A 25,464-nucleotide genomic window follows, 5' to 3' on the forward strand; every position below is an offset into this window, starting at 1 on the left:
TTTCCGTCGGCTCCGGGCGTTCGGCGGGAGCCCCGGGGCCGGAGCCGGGGTTTAGGTCGCTAAAAACCGGGCGGGCCCGGTCCTATGGGCAGAGGTTACCGGGGGTGCGGGGCGGTGCGGGACGCTGCCCGGCCCCGCGGCCATGTCCGCCGGGGCTGCACCTGCGGTGGGCGGCGAGAAGGAACCGGAGAGGAACGGCGGTGGTGGTGGCTCCGGTTCGGCGGCGGCCGCTCCCCCTTCCCGGAGGAAAAAGGCCCGGGCGGGCTCGTTGCGCCGGGCCCTGAGCTGGCTCCGCGGCCGGCGGCGGCGGCGGAAGAGCGGCAGCCCCTCGGCCGGGGCGGAGGGACGAGGTGAGGGGGCGAGGGGGTGGTGGTGTGGTGGTGGAGGGGGGGAAGGAGGGGACGGGGTGGGGGGCGAGGAGGTGGGTGAGGAGGGGTCAGGGGGGTGGCTGCCGAGGGGTCGAGGTGGTGGCAGAGGAGGGGTCACGGCGGCGGGCAAGGAGGAGTGGGAGCGGTGGCCGTGGAGGTGGCTAAGGAGAGCTAAAGGTGGTGGCCGTGGAGGTGGGCGAGGAGGGGTCACGGTGGTGGCCAGGGAGGGTTGGGGTGGTGGCCGTGGAGGTGGCTAAAGAGGGGTCTTGGTGGTGGCCAAGGAGGAGCCAGAGTGGTGGCCGTGGAGGTGGCTAAAGAGGGGTCTTGGTGGTGGCCAAGGAGGAGTCGGAGTGGTGGCCGTGGAGGTGGCTAAAGAGGGGTCTTGGTGGTGGCCAAGGAGGAGTCAGAGTGGTGGCCGTGGAGGTGGCTAAGGAGAGCTAAAGGTGGTGGCCAAGGAGGAGTCGGAGTGGTGGCCGTGGAGGTGGCTAAGGAGAGCTAAAGGTGGTGGCCGTGGAGGTGGGTGAGGAGGGGTCACTGGAAGCCAAGGAGGGTTGGGGTGGTGGCTGTGGAGGTGGCTAAAGAGGGGTCTTGGTGGTGGCTGGTGAGGGGTGGAGGTGGTGGCCGTGGAGGTGGCCAAGGAGAGGTCATGATGGTGGCCGAAAAGGAGGCGAGGTGGTGGCTGTGGAGGTGGCCGGGAGGGGTCACAGTGGTGGCCGAGGAGGGGCGGAGGTGCTGGCCATGGTGGTGGCCAGGAGGGGTGGAGGCGCTGGCCATGGTGGCAGCAGAAGTGGCTGAAGGGGGGTGAAGGTGGTGGTGGCCGCAGTGGTGGTGGCCATGGGGGCTGTGCTGGCCACGGTGGCTGCTGCAGCCGCAGTAGCAGGCCGGATCCGGCAGTCCCTGGCGCAATCTCGCCCCTGCCCCGAGGGCTGGTGCCGGTTCACTGGGTAGGTTCTCTCTCCGCTGAGTCAGAAGGTCACTGGGGCTGAGGGAAACCTGGAGGACCGCCAGCCACTGCCGCCGCCGCCGCCTCCTCCTCCTCCTCCTCCTCCTGGGCAGGGTGTTTGCGTGCTCCAGGTGTGGCCCTTCCTGTCCTAGATATGGCCCTCGCCCCGGCCGGTTTGCGGGGTGCTGCCTCTGTAGCCCAGCCACGTCCCTGCCACCTTGACCGGGACAATCCTGCAGCGGAAAGTGCTGTGGGTGCCCTCTCTTCGCTGCCCTGGGGCTGTATTATGGGGACCCGTGGGCTCCGCCTGGCCTCCCGTGGGCTGGTACCTTCAGCAGAGTGATGGGTGGTGGCGAGTCTGGTCATGCTCATCTCCTTGGCACGCTTGTTTTGAAGTAGTAGGTGTCCCGGCGAGGCAGCAGTCTCTGGAGGTATCGCCCCATGCAGCAGAGAAGTGCTCAGCCTCTCCCACCCCACGCTAGCAGGGACACCGTCTGCGTCATGCCAGTGCCCTCCTGCAGGGCACCTCCGGCGAGGACGTCACCACGCTTTTGCCAAGGGAAAGGCCGCTTCTGCGGCACCGAAATGCAGCAGCATGCCGTCGCCTGGGACTTGCTTCCTCCATTTGCCCCAGGGAGTGAATTTCCAGGCATCCAGGACTGCATGCAGGCACGTTTACTGCTTGGAGAAGCACAGGGAGATCTGTGATAGGAGAGGAGTGGCCGTAGAAAGGCAAAAGGGGCTTGGGAAGAGGCTGAGCTCTCTGCTTAGCTGGTCCATCGGATGCTGCCGGTGCCTCCCTCCCGGCCTGCCGTGCGTGGACACCGCTGCCACAGCCCAACACTGAAACCTGAGCAGAAAAAATGAGATGTGCCGGAGCATGTGATGTTCCTCTTTGCAGTGCAGAAACGCCCCCAGCAGCTCTGCCAGCACTTTTCTTTTTTTTCTTCCCCTAAAGTTGTAACGTTCACCAGCTGATCCTCAAAATGCGAAGTCACTGCCCATCAGGGTCACAGTTCGGGGACTTCCAGCCCACTTGCCACACCATCCCTCGCAAGCACACCCTGCCAAAGCAGCCTGCCGCTCATGTCAGCCGGGGCTCCGTCACCGTGCTGCCACCACGCCGTTCCATTAGATATCCCCGTGTCCGGGAGAGCTGCCCCGAGTGCCCGCCTGCCCGCGGTCCATGCTGGTGATGGAGGGGCTGTGCGGTGCCATGGCCAGCCCCGGGGCTGCAGGACCTTTTCCCTTCTGGGCTGTGCTTTCGGTTGTGCCGGTAGCTCACGGCATCCCATTTGGCGTGCGTGGGACCGGGAGGTGCCGCGTTCTGCCGCGTCGCCGCTTGCTCGGTGGCGTGCAGTGGGGAAGCAGCGGGGATGTGCAATGGTTGCAGCTTGCGTGCATGATTGAATCGCCCTCCCCGCTCGCTTCCAGCGTGCAGAGCGCGCCGGGAGCCCCACCCTGCTTAACCACCTCCGGCCCGGCTGCGGCCACGAGCATCCTCAGGACACCGCCGGCACACGCCAGGGTTACCAGCATCCTTCCCCACGAGATGGGGGATAACGCTTCCCTGTATGATGGGGGTCAGGTCGCCTCGAGCGGCAGTTTGGGCTGAGCTGTGGAAATGGAAGGAGTGTTGGCCCCGGCAGCGCCGAGTGCCGCCTGCTTTCCGTGGGCGGCTGCGGCTGCAGAACTGCGTGCTGGAGCCGGCAGCATCGGCCGCCGCCACTTGCGGCTCTGACCTGCCTGGAGGCTGCATTGGCCTCGCTGCCGACACCACGAGCCCTCGTGCAGCAGGAGCCGGCCAGGCCCTGCCCCAGCTGGGAATTCTTCCAAACATCAGCTGGGAGCTGTGGGAGGGGGAGAGTGGAGAGCTTCAGCGGGTCCTTGTAGGCTCTGGGTGCCTTCGGCTTTCTCCCTGTGTCTGCACGGTGCTGGGGGGTGGTCTGGATCAGGCCCATGACCCGGCAGCTCCCCATCACCCTGCCGTTCCCGCAGTTGGCTTTGGTCATGGAGGGGGGACAGGGCACATCCGACCATCCCCGGCGCATCCCGGCTGTGGGGGAGTGGGGATGGGCCGTGCAGGGTCTTGGGATGGCGCGGGGGCGAGGGAGGGAGGGAAGCCGTCCCCAGAGAGACACGGGTCAGGACTAGTTCCTCAGCCTGGGCATCTGCCCGTTCACGACCTGGGTGTCGGTGAGGTCGGAATTGCTCAGCACTGAAATCATGGGAGCAGGAGGATGAAAGCATTTCCACTTTGGATCAAACCCGTGGGTCCGTCTAATCAGAGATCCCATCTTTGGCTGCTCAAACAGCTGAGCTGTGTAGAGGAAAGACGCAGTAATCCTGCTCATGGGCGAGTTTCAGGCCACCTCTCTGGGTGGGAACACCAGCGGCTTTATGCTGAGTGGGGGGATGGCTCCATCCCAGCTGGAAGCCGAGTCCTCTCCCATTTCCCGACTGGATGCTCTGCCCTGTTTGGGTGAACGGGCCCCGCTGACTGCAGCGTCCCCTTTTTATACTAGTGCAACTCTTTGCCGCAAGATAATTCCTGCTGCGAGCTGTAACGCCACATCCCAGGGTATGCAGCATCCCAGGGTATGCAGCAGCTGCCAGGGTGCTGCCAGCCCCAGGCTGTTTTACCTGTACACAGCCTGACTGCTTTGAGCACCTCCGTGGCCTCATCCCTGTGGTATCTGAGCACCTCAATTCCTAACAAACTGTTTATTTCCACAATAACCTTTGGAGGCAGAGGAGTGATTAACACCTGAGATGGGAACTGAGGCTGGGAAAGCGGCTGGGCTGTACCAAGGGTCTAATAAGGAGCAAGGAACTGGGGTGCTTGGCCAGCTCTGGTTTGCTGCCTGTGGCTGCTTTTTCTTGGTGGAAGCTGGGAGCAAGAAAGCTGAAAGCTTTTCCTTCTCCTCTGTGAGCACTGCCTGCAGCCCCCCGGATGAAAGCAGCCTGTTAACCCTCAGTGGTACGGCAGCAGCGAGCCTGCTCCCGCTCCTCGGGCTCCCCGAGCGCGCGGTGGTGGAGTACTGCTGCCTGTGAGCGGTTTTAGTCCAGTTTTTGGCTACTGCTTTATCCAGGTTTTGCAATATTCTTCTTAATTCCCTGATGAAGTAAAGGAATTGATGTTCCAGAAATATTAAATTAGGGTTTGGGTTTTTTTTTCCTTTTTGATGCCACTTTAGTCCGGCAGCAACAGATTTCCTGACTGGGGAGGGGGAGGCTGTGATGTTAAAAATAAAGCCTTCAGTGCACACAGCTGCTTTGTAACATCAGCAAGTGCTTGTTGAAAAGCCTGCGGGGTGGTTTCGCCGTGTGCGTGGTGAGCCGGCAGCAGCGCGGTGAGCAGCGAGCGGCAGGGGCTGGGCTGCGGTGGGCACCGTGCCGGCGGCATCGGGCTCGACGCTGCGGGGTGGTGGAGGTGCATGTGAATCCTCGAGGCAATTTGGGGCTGGGTTGTTCCTGCGTGTTGCTCTGATAATAACCGAGATGTGAAATCTCCCCGGACACTTGATTTCCTCCGTCCTCTGCTGCCGTGTGGCACGTGGTTTTGTGTAAACACAGGCTTTGTGTTTTAGTCCTGAGCTCCTCAACTCAAAGGAGGGAGGAGAGGTGTAGGCACTGCTGCCCCCGCACCTCCCGCTCCCCGGGATTGTTCCCGTGCGTGTGTGGGAATGAATTTGTTAATCTGCAAAAGGCAAAGAGTGACACTTCAGAAAATGTGAGCAGCAGGAATCCCCTGGCTGGCCTGAACTGGCAACGGTGAGCGGCTCTGCGAACAAAGAGAGGTGTGTCTGCAACCACAGCTATTCCACCTGGAGACAACTGGAAGAATTACTCCTGCGAATAACGTTCCATAAGATCCGATAAAACTATTTCACCGGAGTCATATTTCTCTTTAGAAGGGAGGTCTTATTTCATAAGACAATATCATCATTGACTTTGACTCCAGCAGCGATGGGAACATAAGCCGTTGGAAGGTGAAGAGCTGGGCAGCGATGAAGCGAAAAACCATTTCCCTGCCAAGCAGGAGCCGGAGCCCTGGGCTGGTCCCCGTGGCTCCCGCCGTGCATGGATTAAAAAATACCTTACCCAGAGAAGGGAGCTGAGTTCCCTCTGCCTCTGCGGGCTGGAGCTGGAGCTGTCATCGGCAGAGCCGGCCTGGACTCCAGCTTGAGCAGGAAATCATTTGAAACCCTCCTGGTTATGTATTTCTGTTAATGATTGGGGATCTCAAGTGGGTTTTTGTGTTACCTTTGCCTTGCTGAGCTTTACTTCCCCGTGAAGGGAACAAGGGCTGAATTCCTTTCTCATTCAGGCAGCTCGGCCTCTGGTCCGTGTTTGCTCAGCAACGGGATCAGGTTTAGAAAACATCAGGAGGGACGGATAAAACACCAGGAGGGACGAATCCTTCCCCCGTGCCAGTGCAGAGAGGTCCCCGCCACCCCGCGCTTGGGCTGGCCTGTCTGACCGAGGGAGCGCGTGACTTTGGGACGATCAGATGTGCTTGAAGCAGTCACGCCGTGATGACAAGATCTGTATCTCATGAGCAGCTTCCCCCCGCCTCCTAGCTCCTTGCTATTATCAGAGTCCTCTCAATGAATAAAACCAGGGGTTTCTGGGCTGGAGAGTACTGAAGTCAGCATCTCTGGCCCCAGTTCCCCATTCTTGCTGGCTGCTCCACAACTGGGTTTTGTAGTGTGCCTGCTGGGCTGGGAATGGCATGCCAGGGAAGCTGCAAATGCTTCCCCTCCTCTGCCACGCTTCCCAAGCAGATTTCTGGGTGCAGCAATTTAAACCCACGTCTGGGATGAAGGACGAGAGCAGCCGGCTGGCAGCGCAGCCTGTCCGTGGGTTTCAGAGGGGTTTGTGTCCCCAAGCAGCGATGGGGCAGCGGTGTGGGTTAAAGTGGGGTCTGCAGGGATGCTGGAACTCCCCGTGCTGCTCTCAGCCCCCCAGCTATGGCAAGGACTGCGAACGCGGGATCCAGGAGGAGCTGGAGCTGGGTTGCCACGTGGCTGTGAGTTACCCCATTAGCCCCTTGATATTTATGGCACACGTGGGCTTTGCTGGGTTCTTGGGGCTCGGCTCGCTCTCGAAGCCCCCTCGGCACCTCCGAGGCTGTGGCTTGCTGTGCCTGGGGGCGGTGAAGCTTCGGTGCCGGCGGTGGCTGCTTTCGCTAGGCAGGTGCTGGCACAGAGGGCATCTGTTTTAGGAGAGGAGGGGGAAGTGTCTTGCCGTATCTAGGGCAGCGTTGCAGGCTCCAGCCTCTCCTTCTCTTGCAGGGAGAGATATAAAAGTGCTTCACTGGGAAAGCTGTTCTGTGTGGCTGCGGAGGAGCCCCCTGTGTCCCTGGGAGGGGAACTGAGCAGCACGGGGGGGTCCATGCACCTCGTTTTGGAGCGGCTGCGAGGGGTTTTACATCCCAGGGAGGCCCAGGAGGTGCTGGGCAGTGGGAGGAAGCCCTGTGCTGGGATGGAGATGCCCCCGGCCGACCCAACTCCTGCAGCCCGGGGGAAAAATCATCTCCAGTCACTGGGCAGAGACCTCCGATCTATTGCACTTGTGACCACAACCCTGTTTAATCCCAGCAGCCCCGAGACAGAAAGGTTGTGCCTGGGTACAGCTGGTGATGGGAAACAGGGAATAGTTTCCCCACTGGATCCCCCATTTCCTTAACAGCTCCCACAGCAGACACGTGGGGATGCTGGTACAGCTGCCCTGGTGCCAGGCATGGTCCGTGGCACAAGATGGTCTCTGCCCTGCTGAGTATGCCTTTTCGGCTGCAAACCAAGCTGGTGAGAAACTGAACCATCGATATTTCCATTGTGGAGAAGGAGACTGAAGTCCAAAGATGTATTTATTGCCAATCACCTTGGGAGGTCAGGACAAAGCTGCTGGCTGATTTTAAATTTTTTTTTTTTTTACATCACCTCCCCAGTCTTGTGCCTTTCCCACAAAGTCCTCCTTCCTATTTATTCCAGCCTTTGATGAATCACCTAAGGAACATAAACATTGCCAGCAGGAATTGCCCACTGCCTGGCCGGCTGACCCCTTCCTGCCCTCGCAGCATTTAATTTTCTAATTAAAAATCAGGAGAGAAAGCTGGGCTTTGGAGTGGGCAGGCTGGTGTACGTGTTTCAGAACGGGCAGCGGCAGGGCTTGTCCGTACAGCGTGCGAAACCCCATGCAGCTGGAGCAGGGTCTGGAGCGGGGAGAAGCCGGGGTGCACCCGAGGAGGGCATGGGAAAGAGGTGCCGGCGGTGTGAACCGACGTGAATGCCGATGTCTCCGTGGCTCGTCTGGCTGTGACTTGCCCCAGACACAGGAGTGGTGGCAGGGGGTTAAACATCCACCTACGGGCATGTGGGTGCTCGCCCTGAGGTTGGGCAACAGCTGGACCCGGCCCGCGTCCTCGGGCGCTGTGCTCCGACCTTGGAAGTCCTGTTGTAGCCTTGGCCGGTGGTGCCGGGCTCGGCTGGGGTGTCCCCACGGGGCTGGGACCCCCAAGACCCAGGAGGGGGGGTCGTAGCCTCGGTTGTCGGAGCCGTGCTGGGTCAGGGACAGGCAGAAATGGTGGCGGCTCGGGGAAGCGTGGCAGACTCCAGGGGAGGCGGGAGCGGGGTCAGAGGCGAGCGCTGCGCTCGGCTGTCCCGATCTTTTGGGGACGTTTGGGAACCGGGGGTCTCCCTTTGCCCGCTGGGCCTGGCCGTGGCACCCACGCGTCCCCGCCGGAGGGATGGAGCTGGGAGGGTGCCGTGGGATCCAACGGACGATTCCGGCAGGCCCCTCCTCTCTGCCTGTACCATTGGCTCCGGCACAGCCGCCTGCGAGAGCTGAGCTCTGCCGGAGCCGGAGGGATGGGAGCCGGCGGCTGAGAGCCGTCGTCTCCCACGGCCGCCCGGGCCACGCCGGAGCCCGTTCGGCTCCGCCATGTAGCGTCCCGGCCTCCTCCACCCGGTTGTGGTGGAGGGCGAGAGCGGCCTCATGGGCAACGTGCACCGCAAGAGGAGCCCGGCGGGCGTCAAGGCTGGCTCCTCCTGGCCCTTCGGCCGTGCCGGGAAGCCGGGGGCAGGTAGGAGAGATGGGGCTGCCTGGGGCTGGGGGTCCCGGCTTGGTGCCTTTTTTTGGGGGGGGGGTCACGGTGGGAAAGTTGGCTGCCTTTGGCGTGGGGCTGGGCAGGACTTGAAGCACTGTGGCTGGAGGCTTTGCTCCCCCCTGTCCTTCCCCGTGCTGGGGGTGGAGGGGGGGGCAGGATCAGGCCCCTCTGACCCCGGGTGCCGGTGCTGAGGAGGAACCTCCAGCTGCAGGCTGGGGCTGCGCCGACATGCCGGGGACCAGCCGTCGGCTTGCCTGCGCTATCAGGACGGAGATCGTCCGCTGAATTAGTTACCAACTTGTTTTTCTAAGCGGCGTCCCAGCGGTTAGAGCAGGGACCCAGGGCTGCCGGCGTCGCCTTCCTCCCCGTCCTCTGCTCCCGTCCTCTGCCTCGGTTTCCCTCACTGTGCCCCGGGGAGCGGCGGATCTGGGAGCGTTTGCAGAGAGCACCGGGCTGCTCCCCCCTGCATCCGTCCTGCGCAGCTTGCCCACCTCGCTCTGCGCCTGTCTGTCTGTCTGTCCGTGCACCGATTGCTCCGCTTCTTTACGCTCCGGCTCCACGGATACAGCTGAAAAGCCCAGGAGGAGGCATGGGGCAGGGAGAGCTCTTTTCTGTGGGGAAGAGGAGCAGGGAAAGGAGTCCCATGCCAGCCTGGACCCACATATTGAACCATCAGCCCCATGGGGTGCCCTGTCCCAGCGAGCTCCCTCCGCGGTTCCTCCGTCAGAGCGGGGCGATGCAAGCAGGGAAGGTCTCTCGCAGTAATGTCGTCCCCATCCCGGGGTTGCTGATTTCCCCGTTGATATCATTAAACCGTCCCCAGCCCAGCCAGAGTCAGGCAGGGGACTTGACGGGCACGTGGGCAGGGGTCCAGGGTTGGTAGGAGCGGGGTTAGTGGGTCTGGGGCGGGTGGTAACCAGGTGGTTTTCTCCTGTCAGCCCTGTGGGATCCCTGGCCCTGCTGTCCCTCCTGCCCTTGGCTTCCTTGTTTCCCTCAGTCTTTACAGTCAGCAGCTGCCCAGGTGCGGTGAGCCAAGTTGTCCGCAGGGTAAACAGGGTCTGGAGTCAACCCCTCGCAGGCTTGGGGAGCGACCACGCCAAGCAAAACTGTCCCAGAGAGGCAGGGGCCGGGATGGGGAGACCCCTCAGGCAGATGGGGAGAGGGTGCCGAAATACTCTGGCCACCAGCATCCGTATGGCACCTGGGGAAACTGAGGCAGGAGTGGTTACACCAGTCACCCGTGGCTGTGCAGGGATGGCATCTCCTTTGCAGCAGGCTGTCCGCCGTCCACGTCTCCTTGCCGGCTAGCTGCGGCCTCCTCTCCACCAAGGTCATCCTCTCATGGTCTCCATGCGGGAAGGGCTTGGTGCCACCGACCAGACTGTGTCGTAGCCGGACTCCGGCTCTTCTCTGGCTCTGCCAGACATTGTCCCTTTGGCTCTGCCCTGAACTGCAGCGGTGCAGGTGATGGGGTGAACCGCCTCCCTGGGAAAGGTGGTTTGGGGGCTTGTGTGAGCGCCCCTGGTGCAGTCCTCGCCCTTTCCTTATGTCATCCCTGTCCAGACACCCGTCTCCTCTCCATCCCCCTGCCAGGCTTGGGTCCCCCTTGCCAGTCCCTGAACCAGGACTGTGGGGCTGCTGGGGGATGTGTGCCACCACTGCTGCCCTTCCCCAGGGCTGGCCGGGAGAAGCCCTGCTCCATTTCGGATGCCCTGAAACGGGTGCAACGTGGGACCGTGCAATACAGCCCGGGCAGATCCTGCGAGGCGAGGGCCGGTGCTGGGGCTGAAGGCCGTGGGGTGGAAGGTGCTGAGAAAACATGGGGCGAGTTGTGTTTGTTCTCTGCGGTGGCTCCATGGCAACGGTGTGGCGGCCACAAAGCGAAAGAATTTGCATTGTGTCGCTTCAGCATTTCGGAGGGCGCAGCCGGGATCACCGGCTGGGGGCAGGGTGCGCCGGCACCCGCCGGATGGGCCCCCACGGCTGCTGTCATCTCCCCCTTACCCCTCAGCCAGACCCTGGGAGACCCTGGGTGCATCTGGATTTTTGGGTCAGAGGCTAATGGCGTATCGCCGGCAACTGGACCGGTATCCCCCAGTTCCCATCTCTCCATCCCCGGCTGCTTGGGAGCACCGGTTTGGCCTTGCCGTGCCCACCGCCGGCAGGTCAAGCCTGGGCAGGCATCGGCAGCTGCCTTTGAGCTTCTGCCATGCGCGGGGCGGCGTGGGCACCCACTGCCTTTTGATCCTGAAGGGCCAGAGCAGCGGTCCCCAGGGACAGGGGTTGGCCAGGCAGGAGCCTTGGGAGCATGGCTGCCGGGATCACTCTGCCTGCTGCAGGCAGCTGCCTGCAACCTTTTCCCTGCCACCTTGCTCTCTGCCTGGGCCTCCCCGCTCTGCTTCACCAGTGCCAAACCTGCGCGTCCCCATTCCTGTGCCGGAGCAGGGCCCGGCTTGCTCTTGGGGGGCATCCCCTGCCTCTCCTCCCAGTCTGTGGCCGGAGCTGCTGGGGAAGGTCCTTGAGCACCAGGGAGACCAAAGTTGCTTATCAACTCCTTATCAGGACCTCCCCGCCGGGCCCTGCTGAGTCAGGGTGGAAGAACGTGGCGGCCGGCCAAGCTGCGCCCCACGGAGTCAGCGGGGATGCGGCTGTAAGGCGGCGCGGGGCTCCCTGGGTGCGCGGTCCCCCGACACCCGTGTCCCCGTCGGTGGGCTTTGGGGCAGGTTGCAGGGGCAAACGCCCTGGAGGGAGGCAGGTTTGGGACAAGGGACGACCCGTGGCCGTGAGGTTCCCCGGCAGCGGGCACCAGTGCCTGCCCTAGCCAGGGGGCTGGCAGTGGAGCCCCTCGGCAGCCCCGGCTCTTGCCATGCAGCTCCGGGGTGGGCTGAGCAGCTCTGGATGTCTTTTTCCTTCGCAGCAGTTCTTCGTGCCAGACCCACGCTGGGCTGGCTCTGCAAACAGCCGGGGGAGAAGATAAGGGCAGGAACCCGCCCCGGTGGGGGACATACCGAGATTTACACAGGCGCTTTCGCCAGGCACCGCCAGCCCGGCATGCCGGCCTACCGGACTCGCCTGCCGGTATCCTGCTGCTGGCTGGGAGGGCTGAGCCCTTCCTGGTGCCCTCTCCTGCTCTTGGAGCAGGGGAGGAGGTGATCTGCGGGTGTCCCGGGCAGGCAGCTGCCTCCGGCGCTCGGCTCCGACATGCCGGGCCGTGCCCACTTGGCAGGCACCCCGTCACCAAGAGGCAGGGATGGGACCTGCCGTTCTGCTGCTGGTTATCCCCCCCAAACCCCATTTTGGTGGCAGCCCCAGCCCCATCTGACAGCTCCTCTCCCATCTCCTCCGCTGATCCCGCATCGCCGTGCCCGTCTCGGTCCTCGTTGGAGGATCGGCAGCTCCTCGGCGTTTCCTCGCCGTCTCCTGCCAGCGCTGCCGAGTCAGAGACCTGCGGGCGGGAGCAGGGTTGGGTGCTGTTTGCAGGACGGTAGATCTGTGCACGGAAGAACCTGCAAGGTCTTGTCCCTAATCCGTCTCCTGGATTTGCTTCTGCGTGGAGCCAAGTACCTGCTGTGACAGGCACGCCTGCCATTTACAGAGCACCCTCGGTACCCTGCAAACACGCCGGGCATGACGGCACGCGCCGTGGGGACGCAGCCAGCTCCGAGCACCGCGGCAGAGAACCGCACAGGCGCCGTGGCGGCGTGCGTGGGAAGTGGAGGAGAGGACACTGAGGGAAGGTGAAGCAGGGCTGTAATAAAGCTGTGGACTTCGGCATAGCTCCGGGCAGGGAGGAGGTGCCGGTGGCCCGTCTCTGACCGTGCGTGCCGCCGGCATTGCCTCCGTGGCCCCTTGTCGTTTTTGAGGCTTTACCTGCCACCCTCTCCCGCCCCACGCTCCCCATCTGGGCCGTTCCCACCCGGATCCGGCTCCTGGCCGGGGAAAGGCTGTTATTTACCTTCAAACCTGTTTGGTGGCTTCTCCTGGGAGGGGACGAGCGCAGGGTGGGGATGTGGCGGGACGGAGGCTCGCTGGGCTGGAACAAGGGCTGGGGATGGGAGTGAGGCGCAATCGGGCATCGGGGTGGTCCTGCCTCCCTCCGCGGTGCTGGGGTCCCTGCCGTGGGCTGCTGCCGGACCCTCGCCGTGGAGTCCGTGATAACGCATGGAACAGGAGACATTGCGTGTCACCGCAGGGGCTGCCTGTGGGGCATGTGCGGGGCAGCAGCGAGGTCAGGGCCAAGTCGGCTGCAGTGCAGCCCTGTCACACAACCAGGCGTGCTCCTGCCATGACAGCAGCCGTGGCTGGAGGCAACTGGCCGGGCAATGGCTCTCCTCCGAGTGGGTTTTCACCCTGCGTTGACTCCTTTGCCGTGGCCCGTTGGCTGGCGGGGGGGATGCAGGGCAGTTTTCTGCGCTGTGATTTAGAGGAAGAAAAACGATCCAAGTTTGTTTTCCCATTTGAGATTAATTTTATTTCTCCCTCTGCGTGGGATCGTGTTTGAGAGTCAAGCCAGCAGCGCAGATCGGGTCGTGTTTATTTGCTTTGCGGAGATGTTTTCCTGGCTGAAGCAGCAGCCCCCGAGTGAAGCCAAGGGCAGGCTGTAGCCCCTGGGCTGGCAGTGGGGGGCTGCGTGGGCAGAGCCACGGTAAATATTATTGTGCTCTTATCCTGCCTGGAGAGAGCACAGTCCTGCAGCGTGTCCCAGGGCACGGATCCGGTGCAGAGACAACAAGGGTTTGGGGAGCGAGGGTGGCCGGGCTGGTTGCCTTCAGTGGGGCTGTGGCCCTCAGCCTTGCTCGCCAGCCAAAGGTTGGGGTGCAGAGGCAGGGTAGGGTGGCACAGGCGGGTGCCAGGTCCCACCCGGGGCCACGGAGCTGCCCGAGCAGAGGTGATGGGCCCAGGGGAAAGATGGACACGCTCAGGCTCGTAAAAAGGCGTCATCGCTCCCAAAAGGGAGATGCCGGCAGGTCTGCCTGCACCGTCCCACCAGCTGGGGAACTGGCTGGTTGTGCTGCAATGGGAGAGGCCGATTCGGAGGAAGCAGAGGGGCTGGATGCTGGAGCAGAACCTGGGGGCTCTCACGGCCGTGGCAGGGTCCACATCCTGACTGCTCTGTGGGGCTTTTGGGGCTGGGGTTCATGGTGCACCCCATTGGTGTTATCCATCCTTATGGCATCTGCAGGTAACTGCTGCTTTGCCGCTCTCCAGCGCAGGGAGCAGAGCAGTCCCCAAGCCTGGGTGCATGCCTGGATGGTGCTGGCCAATGCCTGGGAGCAGCGTGGTGGGAAGGAGCCCCAAAGTGGTGGGAGAGCATCGACCCCATGGGGCAGGGAGTCTTCTCGCTCTCTCTCGCTGCTCTCTGCGCCGCACTGGCTGCCAGAAGGGAGGCAAGGTCTCCATCCCACCGAGCAGGACACACACACAGAGGCAGGTTCTCCTCCCCTTCCTCCCCTGGGGACCTTGCAGCCCCTTCCCGCCTGCCTGCCAGCTCCCCCCTCATCCCCATTTTTCTCCGGTGAGTCAGTGGTGGTGGAAGGGGCGGGCAGGGAGCTGCGCTGCCTGTTCCCTGCCTCCTGCCGCAGGACCCGCCGCTGTGCAGGGAGAAGGCAAGTCGAGGCAGTGCCGTGCAGGCAGAGAAGGATGTTTGCAGCTGTGTCTGGCCAAACCTGCTGCTTGCAGGAGGCACAGGCCTGGTGAGGAGGGGGGACAGGAGCCAGGGTTTTCTCCTCTGGCTCTCCCTGAGTGAAGAGCAGCATCATGGCTAAGCCAGCTCCGGGAGGGAGCTGGGCTGGCACCGTATCCCACTTGCAGCATCGCTGATCCAGTTGCACGGCCCTGGCAGTGTTCCTTTGGGGTCTCAGCTCTAGTCTCTCACTTGTCCAGCCCTTCCCATGCCCACCCTGGTGCCCTCCAGCCCCTTTCTGCCACCATAGCGTGGAGCAGGCAGAGCTGAAGGCAGGGTGCCTGGGGTTCCCTGCCCCTTCCTATCATTTTGCCTTGCTGCAGGGATGCTTTGCTCCCTCTGGACCATCCTGGTAGTGGCAGATAGAAGCTCTGGTTCAGGGAGACCATCCTTGAGAGAGTGCCTGGCCCTGAGAGGCCTCCGGCTTCTTCTCCGGGAGGATCCCGCTGCCACGTGCGGACAAGGCACGTGTGTCAGATCAGCACCACTGAGCCTGGAGGGGACGGGGCGATCCAGGGCACGTCGCAAGGAATGCGCAAGGGACGGGACGCCAGCTCTGACCGGGCGTGTTGCTACCGGCACTGGCTGCAGCTGCGGCGGCTTCCTCAGCCCACCAAGATCTGAAGCCTCTGCCGCAGGATCAGGACTGTCTCCCTCCTGGCTTCCCCCGCTTTTCCTGTCCCCTTTGCAGCAGGTTACGCCATATATTGACAGAGCCGGGGTGAGGCCGTCCAGGCGAGGAGGATGCGGTAGCGAAGGTTGCAAGGAGTGGGAGGAGAAGCAGAGGCTGCTCTTCACGCGTTGCCATGCTTCCCAGCATCAGCCCTTGGCACGAGGCTCTTCCATGGCCAAGCAGCGCTCCTGCCCCGGCTGGGTGGTGGCCGCGGCGCCCTGCCCGGATTATCCTTTGGGTGATTGCAGCCAGGGATGCTGAGCTCCTCCTGCTCCAAGCCGCAGAGGTGTCACACTCAGGAGAGGGACGCGTGTCTCCATCAGCAAGGGATGCTCTCGAGGCTCTTTGGGTCCTCGTGGGTGATGGGCCATGTACAGGGAGGAGGAGCAGGGACAGGCTCTCTGCTGGCACCTGGGAACGTCCTTACAGCCCCAAGGCAGCATCTTCTACGTGTGTTGCCATGGGCAGACCCATGGGGCTGAAGCTTAGCCGTGCCTCGGCCCTGGACCAGCAGCAGAGGGGGAACTGTCCCTCTTTACCCACAGGGGCTCCCAGAGCTCCTGGTACTGTGCAGGGGGGGTCCCAGGTTCAGCCCCATCCATATGGGCAGAGCTGGACGTGCCATCCTGGAGGGCCAGACCCTTCCCTGCAGAGCTGGGAGCAGCGTCACTCTCAGCTGAGTTTGCCCGCCATCGGCCGTGGCCCTCGCTGGGGCTCGTGACAGGCTGCCCGGAGAGGAGAGGACAGCGTTCAGCGCAGCACGTGGCTGCCCGCTTTGTGCATCCTCAGCCCTTTAATTATGTCCTTTTTCCACTTGCGCTGTGAAAACAGCTGGGGAGCGTCTGCCTGCAGCCGCCGGCACCTTCTGGGTGAGCGCGTGGGCAGCGGGGCCGATCCTGCCCATGCTGGAAGCAGGGTGATGGGTTATGCATAGCAGGGGCTGCAGGGCCCCACTTGTATTTGCTGTTGTGGGCACATAGGAGATGCAGGGGAAGAAACTCTCGCTAAGCTTGGAGCTGCCTGGCCGGAGATGCAGAGGTGCCCATTGCAAGGTCAAACTGTCCCTTGGGCTGCATGTTCCATGCCTGGGATCTGGTGGGACCCTCGCTCTCTGCTGCTCCGTCTGCAGCCCAACCTCTGTCTGGGTGCAATAAACCCTGGGCGCAGCCCGTGGGGAGCTGGCAGGGCAGGGGAAGGAGGGTTTGACATTTCAGCTCCCGGGTGACATGAGGATGGCCTGGCCCGCTGGGTAAATACTGGAAGCTCTTCACCTTTTGGGCCAAAACACCTGGCCATGGGAGGGATGGAGCTCCCTGAGGTGTTGGGCACCCAGGGCTGATGGACAGGGCAAATTCCCTTTCTGCACGGGGCACCGCTGCTGCAGGCAGCCTGCCTGCTGCCTGCCAGACAGCGCGGGGCTCCCTGGCACCCACCGCCCTGGGACCACGCAGCGCCTTGTGCAATGGGGACGGGTGGCTGTCAGCGCCACGGTCTGTGCCAGTGCGTGACCACCCGGCATTTCTGCCCCTGCCTTCACATGCCCCCGTGCAGCTGGAGCTACTGGTTAGACTGGTCCGAGACCTTGTTTTCCCCCAGTGCCGCCGGCTCTCGTGACCGTGACGTAGCTGTGCTGGACGCCCTGCCCCTAAGGACAAGCGCTCTTTGCCCCATGATGGCTCGTGTCCCCCCGCTGCGGGATGAGCCGTGCTGGGAGTGGGGTTCTCCCTGGGGGGGCTGCGGTGGGTGCTGGGTCCCAGGGGGCACTGGGGACAGACAAGGAGGGGGAATGCCAGCAGTGCTGGGTCCCAGGGGGCACTGGGGACAGACAAGGAGGGGGAATGCCAGCAGTGCTGGGTCCCAGGGGGCACTGGGGACAGACAAGGAGGGGGAATGCCAGCAGTGCTGGGTCCCAGGGGGCACTGGGGACAGACAAGGAGGGGGAATGCCAGCACCGTTGGCTGTGCTGTGTCCCAAGGGCTGGTGCTCGCCAGAGGAAAAGCCTCCCAGCTCCTCCCAGTTGGCTGCACGGTTGTGGAAGTGAGCAACTGGTTTGCAGGGATACTGAGCCCAGCGGAGAGCAGGCGAGGAGGGCCCTGGGGGGCTCGCAGGGGTGCAACAAGGGGGGAGTTGGAGAAATCCTGGCCCTGAGCCTGGCAGAATGGATCCCTGCTGGCCGTGCCGTGCGTGGGAGGAGGCGGGAGGGCCGGGGGTGAGCGGGGAGGCCAGAGGAGGGGCCCCTGCTCTCCTCCCGTGACCGAGGAGCACGGTGGGTGCAGCTGGGGCTGTTCCCTCCTGCCGCCGTGCAGCCATCCCCGGGGTCAGGATTCTCCCAGCGCGCAGGCAGCTGCACCGGAGCCTCCTTGCCCAGCCGAGCATCCTCCCGCCGCGCGGATGAGGACGGAGAGAGGGAGCTGGGGGCCGCCGGCATCCGCCTTGCCAGCACACGGCTGGGCAAGAGCTGCCCCGGCACAATAGGCAGAGCCTCCGTGGGGGGCAGCGGAGCCCCTGCTCCTGCGGGGACCAGACCCTCTCCCTGGCCACCATGGTGGTTTTCATGGGCAGGAACCTTTCCTCGCTTCTGGCTTTCTTCAAGAAGAAGGGTGAGTGAGCGGGAGGGAGGGAGCAGCGCCTTGTCCTTACACAACCCCTGTCCTCCAGGACCCCCGCCTGCCTGGCACCGGGTGCTTGCCCACCCGCAGTGGGCAGGGGTGGGGGGCTGCCATCCCAGGGGGAGAGCAGGGAAGGTGACCCCGACCCCGTCCACTGGGAAGTTAACGGAATAAATCACTGCGCTCCTCTCGCCGGAAGGCGGCTCTGAGTGTGCCGGGGTGGGGGGGTGTCAGGCGAGAGGCTGCCAAAATTGGGGGACGAAAGGGCTTAGGAAAAGGGGAACATGATGGTTGGGGGGGGCTGTGGGTGTCTCGTGTCCCCTTGCAGGGACCCCGCACCGGCACAGGGGTCCCCTGTGCCGCCACCCGCTCTCCCGGCCTGGCCGTACCCCCCAGTGCCCGCTCGCCGTGCCGCGGATGCTGGCGGAGGCAAAGGCCGGCGAGGCGGCATGGCGCGGCAGGGCGGGCCGGCTCCATTGTTCAGGGCCTGCTCCTTTGTGCGGTGGAGCACGGCCGCCTCGCTGCCTGGCCAGGCTGGCTGGGAGGGGACGGGGGACACGGGGGACACGGGGGACAGGGGATGGGTACGCGGTGCCGGCGATGCTGAGCAGCAGGTGCCCGTGTCCGCAGGATGCTGCCGCCAGCCCTGCCGGTTTCCTTTGCTCGCCCTTCCCTTCCTTAGCCTGAAATTGTTTTTTTTTCCGGGCAGGAAGAGTTTGAGGCTTCGCAGCAGGCAGCGGCGTGCAGGCAGGAGCGGGCAGGGCTGCGCCCACCGTGCTGCGGTGCCCTGGCTGGGCGATGCCAGGTGCAGGACCCAGCAAAAGCCTGGAGCCGGTTGTCGGCACCCCAGGGTGCTGGCGATGGTTTGCAGGGAGGGGGCTGTGCCAGCCCTGGCATGGCAGATAGGGTCTCCAGCATGTGGGGGGCTCGGAGGGGGGATTCGGGTCCTCTGGGGTTTCTGCACCAGGCTGTGCCTCAGTTTCCCTCGTCGGTGCAGTTCCCAGCCTGCCTGAGCACAGGGTGAGTCCCTGCTCTTGGGGTGCTTTGCAAGGCCTGGGGATGATGCAACCCTACAAAGGGAAAGTCATCGTCTTTCTACCCTCGTTTAACCCTCCCCATGCCGCCCCTTCTCTGCTCAGCTGCCCACAGCCCCACGCAACTTGCTGCCTCGTTTGCTCCTAACGAAGGTGCTGGGGAGGAGGGCGGTGCTGTGCCCCAGCTCTGCTCTGGCCGGTGGGTAGAAAACCCTGCAGCTTCACGCTGGAGACAGCCTGACTCCAGTATATCGACCGGCCGGGCAGAGCCTTGGGAGATGATTTCTCGCACGGCATTTCCAGTGCCCGGTTTGGAGATGAGCGGGATAACGTCATCCCGGGCCGGCTGTCATTGCTCGGCGCTTCTCCCAGCTCGCTGCAGCCATGTCCTACGCATGGGGGTGCATCGGTGGGAACGCGGCTGTGTCCCCCCCAGCCAAGCTGACCCCTCTATCTTCACAGGCGCTACCAAGGGCGAGACTGAGAAGCGGCTGAGCGTGCAGTATACGGCAGGCGAGGAATGCCCCGACAACGTCTTCTTCCCCACCACGCGGCCCCCGCACCTGGAGGAGCTGCACAACCAGGCTCAGCAGGGACTGAAGTCCCTGCAGCACCAGGGTAGGTGTCCCCAGGCCCCGGGGTGGCCCGGGGACGTGGCGGAGGGTGCAGCCGGCCGGCCCCAGCTCCTGGCTGGCCGGGCTGCGTGGGCGGCGCGATGGGGCTGACCGGAGTCCAGTGCCCCGGGACTGGTGGTGGTGGCTGGGGTGTACGGGCAGCATTGCTGGATTCAGCGGCCGTTTGGCTGGCTGGTGGCTCCCTCGGCTCCTCTGGAGGGATTTACCCCCTGCCTTCCCTCCGCAGAGAAGCAGAAGCAGACCAAAAGTGCCTGGGACCACGGGGACACCAGCAGCCTCCAGGTGAGCCCTGCCGAGGAGCTGGCTCTGCCCCGCAGTGCTCTCGGGGTGCCCTGGGGGTGAGGGGACACAAGTTGGCCCCTCTTTCCCCCTCCCCAGGTGGTGTTTGGGGGCTGGAGGCAGATGGGAAACCAGCTGAGACTGCAGGACCATGGCCGGGGGGGGTTGTGGAATGGAGTCATGCGTCCCTCAGCATTATCCCCTTTGCCCCATGATGAGCTGCTGTCCCCATCCCCGTCCTCAGCCTCAGCACGTCCTGCCCTGCCTTGTGGGGCTCTGCCCGGGGACCCCCACCGTGCCTGTGTCCCTCCGTCCCCCCCACCCCACTTCACTGGTGTCCCCTGGCAGCCCCAAGTGAGGTGGGACGATGGGGCGGCATGACGGGGACCGTTGGCCGTATCCAGCCCCGTGGCCGGGCCCCTCCCCGGCTGCTGACGAGGAGAAACTCCCACTCTCTTGGCCGAGCTAGGCTTCGCCGCTTCCCAGGGCTCTGACCCCGCTGCCAGTGCCTCACCCGCCCGTGTTTGCTCAAGCTGCTGGCTGTTGGCCCCCTTAACCCCTTGGAAGCGGGGGGCCAGGAGCCCCTGAGCAAGCAAGAGCGGTCGGGTGTTGGTTCACGCTGATGTGTCTCATCCTGACCTCTGTCTGTGCCAAGAGATGCTTTGGAGGGATGAAGGGGGCACTGAAAGCTGTACCTGTCACAGGGCTGTCCCTGCGTGTGCTGCGGGTCCCTGGCACGGCCACGTCGCTGCCTGCCTGTCCCCGTGCCCCCCCATCCCTCAGCCCCACGCCCCTCTCCCACCCGTGGCAGCCCTCCAGCCCCGGGGTTCTGGGGCACAGCGGGGCTGGACGCAGCCATGGGGCCATTTTCAGCTTGGCATGGCGGCGAGGCCGGCGGTTCCATCGGGTGCCCCTCTGGGTAGGCTGCACCCCGGCTCGCTTGCTCTCCAGGGGGCTGCGAAGCCACGCGGGGTCCCTGGGGCTGCTCTCGGCCCCGCTCCTGGTGGGAGGACTCTGGATGCCGGCGTGGCTGACTCAGCCTTTGGCCCTCGGAGAAGCTTTTGTCTCAGCAGCGCTGGGCTGAGGAGTCAGTTTGCGGTGGAGAAGGGGCCTGGCGGGGGCCGGGGCAGCTCCGTCCCCCCAGCCCGGGGTCCGCCTGAGCCCGCTCTCTGCCCGTACAGTCCTGCGCATCCTCGGAGGATGACAGCGTGTCCTTCCGGAGCCAGACGGCCTCCTGTGCCACTGACAGCACCTCTGAGGACGCCCTCTCCATCCGCTCCGAGATGATCCAGCGGAAAGGTATCCAGCTGGGGGGCTGCGGGGCCAGGGGACGCAAGCTGAAGGGGTGTGAGGGGGGGCCGGGGCGCATGGCAGGAAAGCTGGGCTCTGCGTTGGCGTGGCCATGAGCCAGTGCAGGGATTTGGGGGCCCTTAGAGAGAAGAGAGGAACTCTGGCTGAGTCAGAGCATTGGAGCTGGGCGGGGGGGACAGATGGACAGACAGACACTGTCTCCTCCCTGCTCAGACTGCGCGGCTGTTTGGCAGCTGGTAATACCTCTCCGGGCTGTGCTGAAAGCCTGAGCCCTCAGCTCAGCCTGCTCCGGCTTGTCCTGGAGCATCTCCGGCAGTGGGGGGGTGATGGGGATGCCAGGGACACCCTGGCCAGGGTTCCCCTCGTGCCAACTGGACCCACTCATGCCTCTCGCAGGTTCCACCTTCCGACCGCATGACTCCTTTCCCAAATCCTCAGAGAGGGCTGGCAAGAAGAGGAAAGAAAGGAGGACGACAGTGCTGGGCATCCCCCAGCATGTCCAGAAGGAGCTGGGTAAGCATCGGGGGCAAGGGGGGATTTTTAGGGTCTGGTCTCGTTGGCCAGGCTCTGTTTGCCTTGGCTCGGTGCGTCTGCCTTAGCATCACACCGGGCTCGTCTCTCCCGGCTCCCAGGTCTCAGGAACAGCCGGGAAGCCAAGGGACACCCCGAGGCTGATGGACGAGGGCAGGCAAGGCACGGGGGCAGCCAGCTGCCACAGCCCTTGCTGAACGGCGGGCAGGTCTCCGGCGACGCCATCCGCATCCCCACCATCGACGGGAAGCTGCAGCCACTGGCTCTCTCCGGGGGTGCCCATGTTCGCCTGGGAGCCTTGGAGGAGGCAGACACGGCCCTGCAGAAGCACATCGACCGGGTTTACTATGACGACACATTGCTGGGGAGGAAGACGGCGGCCAAGCTGTCACCCATGGTGAGGCCAAAGTCACTGGCCGTGCCGGGCATGACCACCAACGCCACCCCCCCGGAGCTGCTGAGCCCTGTCATGTCCATCTCGCCCCAGGGCACCTACATGTCTAAGATCATTCCCAACGCCATCCTGCCGCCCATGGTGGACGTGGTGGCCCTGACGCGGAGCAGCGTGCGGACGCTGAGCCGCTGCAGCCTGGTGTCGTCCAGCCCGGCCTCGGTGCGCTCCCTTGCCCGCTTCTCAGAGTGCAGCACCCGCAGCCGCGAGCCCTCCTCCTCCAGCGACAATTGGAGCCACTCACAGTCCACGGAGACTATCGTCTCCAACAGCTCCACCATCTCCTCCCAGGGTGGCTCTGACCGCCGGCAGCCCGAGGCAGGACCGTGCGGCGAGGCGGATGCTGTGGCTCGCTCTGACACCGACCAAGTCAGCATCTACAGCTCCGCCAGCTTTGCCAGCTCCTGCTCCAAGCCTGCCGCCGGCCCCGGACCTGTAGCCCCCGGGCTTCTGGTCGTGGGGGGCAGCAGTGGCCGGGCATCCCCCGCCTACAGCATGAGCAGCCAGGCGGAGGGCTCGGACACAGGCAGCCTGGCCAGCGAGCGCTCCTCCGCCCGCAGCGTCTCCCTCAGGAAAATGAAGAAGCCCCCGGCTCCCCCTCGCAGGACCTACTCGCTGCACCAGAAGGCCGAGGGGGAGCCCAAAGTGCTGGGGCTGCCCCCCAAGCCCGACCGGCGGTCCCAGCGGGAGAGCAGCACGCCCTGGTCCCCACGCCCTGAGCCCTTCAGCCCCACGGCTGAGGATGAGGTCTTCTCCCCGTCGTCGCTGAGCGAGACCAGCAGCCTCCGCTCCGAGAGCCTGGCCGGCGCCAGCTCCCCTGAGGCCTTGCGGAGCAGCCCTGGGGTGACAGTGGTGCTGAGGGAGCCCCAGGCTCAGCCCAAGTGGAGCTGCCCGGATGGGTCTGACCGCACCATGTCCCCTTCCAGTGGCTACTCCAGCCAGAGCGGGACACCCACGCTGCCCGCCAAGGGGCTGGGACCCCCATCTGTATCCCCGGGCAGGGCTCAGCCCCAGAAGCCGGACCGGGTCTGCTCCCTGCAGTCGCCTGCGCTGTCTGTGTCCTCCTCCCTCACCTCCATCTCCTCCTCGGCCTCGGACCCAGCCCCCCCAGAGACGCTGCCCTGCCGCTCGGACCGGTTCATCATCCCACCGCACCCCAAGGTGCCCGCTCCCTTCTCCCCGCCACCCACCAAGCCCCAGCAGCCCACAGCCCCCGCCGGCCCCCTCGTCCCCTCGCCAGACCCACCAGTGCCCAGCACTGCCTGCCAGGAGCCCTTGGCCAAGCCCAGCGGCAAGTCTCCACCGCCATCGCCGCCGCCTGCCTACCACCCGCCTCCTCCACCGGCCAAAAAGGTGGAGGGGACCCCCCAGGCCGCCAGCGAGACCCCCGCCGACACCGCCTGGCCCCCACCACCCCCGCCAGCTCCCGAGGAGCACGACCTATCCATGGCGGACTTCCCCCCTCCGGATGAAGCCTATTTCTCCAGCCTGCCTGATGCCGCGCCGGCTCCGGTGGCCGGGCAGAAAGCGGCACCGAGCCCGGGGACTGCGTCGTCTTCGTTCTCGGCCGCCGTCTCCTCGCGCAGCCAGCAGCAAGGCCCTCCGGCTGGGGCACCGCAGCCGCCTTCCCCCGCCGAGCCCCCTCCCGAGGTCACCGTGCCCCCGCCACCGCCGCCACCTCTCCCCCCACCCTCGGCTCCGGCTCTGCCACCCCAAATCAGCCTTAAGAAGGCGGCCAACGGCCCCCGGGCAGACGCCAAGAAGGAGCCGGTGTTGCGGAACAAGAGCGGTCCTGTGCCCAAGGAGGATGCCAGCCTGCCCATCGTCACGCCCTCGCTGCTGCAGATGGTACGGCTGCGCTCCGTGAGCGTGGAGCCGCCCGCCGCGGCCGGTACCGGTGCCGAGGAGCGGCCGGCACCCCAGAAGCCTGTCCGCCGGTCCCTGTCCACACGGCAGCCCCCTCCTGCCAAAGACGCGGTGCCTTCAAACCAGCTCCACCATGCTGTGCACCTCAAGGCTGCCGCCTTGTCCTCTGGTGAGGCTGCGGAGAAGCCACCGGGCAGCAGAGCGGCTCTGCCCGGCTCCGAGGGGCCCCCCGGGGACGGCCAGCTCTCCCCCAGGAACAAGTCACCGGCCTCCACCGCCAGCTTCATCTTTGCCAAGAGCTCTAGGAAGCTGGTGATCGAGACGGCCTCGTGCCCCGAGGCACAGGCTGACCTGAAGAAGAACTTGGTGGCCGAGCTGATGAATTTCTCGGGGCAACGCTCGGCAGCCCCGGCTGCTGCCCAGCAGGGCCTCGGCAAGGCACAAGCCCACCGAAAACCTGGCAAGATCCCCCCTCCGGTAGCCAAGAAGCCTTCGCTTGGCCCGGGGCCGGCTCCTTCCCCCCTGAACCCAAAGGCACCGGCGGCAGAGGCACTGGGCTCCCCCGTGCCAGATGGGAAAGCCAAGGCAGTGCCAGCGGACGAGAGCAGGACTAAGAGTGAGCCGGCAGGAATGGCGGCCCCGGGGATGGAGGACAGGAGCGCCGCAGAGCCGCTGGCTCAGACCCTCCCTGCACAAGGTACGCGGGATGGGGGCCCGGTTCAGCCCCACCATGGGATGGTGCCGCTGTAGGTGCTCGGGCTCCTGAGCTGTAGGCTCCCAGCGTGGCTCGTGGGCCATGTTGGGGCTGGGGTGGCAACAGGATGGCCGGGAGAGCCCGGCCATGGGGCCAGACCTGGGGCAGGGCCATGGGAAACTGGGACTTCGGGTGGCTGATGGGCTTTTCCCTCCTGCCTTGCAGATGGACGGGGAGAGACGGCCTGAAGGATGAAGCTGCAGGACTGGTGCCCCCATGGACAGGAATCCAAATCTCTCAGGGACCTGGGCAGGTCAACAGACGAGTGTGGAACTGGCAATTAACTTAATACAGGAAGCAAACAGCCTTAGCCTCCACGGCCTTGATGATATTTATGCAAAAATGGTGTTGGTTTCACTTTCCTAAGTACTACAGCTTTATTTTGCTTTTTTTTTTTTAACTGGACTCGAGGCCTGTGCCGAGCCAGCACCTCCTCCCTGCCGGGCTGCCGCTTGGTTTGCGCGTGCGGAGCAGAGCAGCCACGCTGAGAGGAGTGCAGGGGCCGAAGACACTGGAGCTGGAGCCATTCTGCTCCCGGCCAGCCGGGTCCACAAGGAATCGAAGCACTTTGGACAAGGGAAGGGGAAGGCTTCGGCCACGGCAGTGCCTGGGGGGATGCGGGCAGGAGCAGCAGGACAGGATGGAGGCTGGGAGGGACCAGGGCCTCGGCCCTCGATGGAAAGGCAAGAGGGGGCTCTTGGCCAGCACCGATCTCTGCCTGCAGCAGTGCCGTCTCTGGGCACTCGCTGGCTGCCCGGCACAGCCAGCCTGCAGCTGTGCTGGCCCCAGGGTGGAGGGGGAGCCCAGCTGCCCCGCAAGCTGGTCTTCAGGCCCTGGGGTAGAACCTTGATTTCTGTTTCTGTAAACTTACTTGGGTCACATTTTGATTTCTTCGATTGTAAAAAAACCCAACCAAACCAAACCAAACCAAAAGCAACCACCAACCCTCTGCCGCCGAGTAGCCGCTCAGAGCTCTGTACCTGGCTGGTAAAAATGATGACCGAAGCTTGCTGCCTCCTGTGCTTCCTGGCTTACGGCCACGGTCTTGCCACACGTGGCAGCTGCCCTTCCTGGCAATGTCGAGCTCTGGGGCAGGCACTGACCCCCAGCAGGCTGGCTCCCACCACTGCTGCCCGCAGAGGGAGGGCAGAGGGCTCAGGCAGCACCAAAACACAGGAGCAGGGCTGGCTGCCAGCTCAGCCGCCTCCCCCCTGGA

General features: G+C 64.3%; 1 protein-coding gene across 4 annotated transcripts; it reads left to right on the forward strand.

The window, feature by feature from the left end:
- NHSL3 (NHS like 3) lies at window positions 1–25,253 on the forward strand. Of its 4 annotated transcripts, none has more exons than XM_069803009.1 (7): window positions 1–350; window positions 18,884–19,039; window positions 19,283–19,338; window positions 20,517–20,634; window positions 21,043–21,159; window positions 21,279–24,191; window positions 24,414–25,253. In XM_069803009.1, exons 1-7 carry the CDS (start codon window positions 143–145, stop codon window positions 24,434–24,436), a joined length of 3,591 nt encoding a protein of 1,196 aa, XP_069659110.1. In that variant the 5' UTR covers window positions 1–142; the 3' UTR covers window positions 24,437–25,253. The 4 variants fall into 4 exon arrangements, with proteins under 4 accessions (XP_069659110.1, XP_069659111.1, XP_069659112.1 ...); XM_069803010.1 differs by lacking the exon at window positions 1–350 and adding an exon at window positions 6,232–6,343; XM_069803011.1 differs by lacking the exon at window positions 1–350 and adding an exon at window positions 8,137–8,398.
- The last annotated feature ends 211 nt before the right edge of the window (window positions 25,254–25,464 follow it).

This window comes from Haliaeetus albicilla, chromosome 16, assembly GCF_947461875.1.
Source record: "Haliaeetus albicilla chromosome 16, bHalAlb1.1, whole genome shotgun sequence".
Classification (NCBI taxonomy): Eukaryota; Metazoa; Chordata; class Aves; order Accipitriformes; family Accipitridae; genus Haliaeetus; species Haliaeetus albicilla.

Excerpts from the sequence above, each read along its gene's own strand:
- NHSL3 (XM_069803009.1), top strand. The coding sequence starts at position 143 with ATGTCCGCCGGGGCTGCACCTGCGGTGGGCGGCGAGAAGGAACCGGAG. Across the intron at positions 19,040-19,282 it reads GAAGTCCCTGCAGCACCAGG|AGAAGCAGAAGCAGACCAAA; the intron begins GTAGGTGTCCCC and ends TTCCCTCCGCAG. Across the intron at positions 19,339-20,516 it reads GGGACACCAGCAGCCTCCAG|TCCTGCGCATCCTCGGAGGA; the intron begins GTGAGCCCTGCC and ends CTGCCCGTACAG.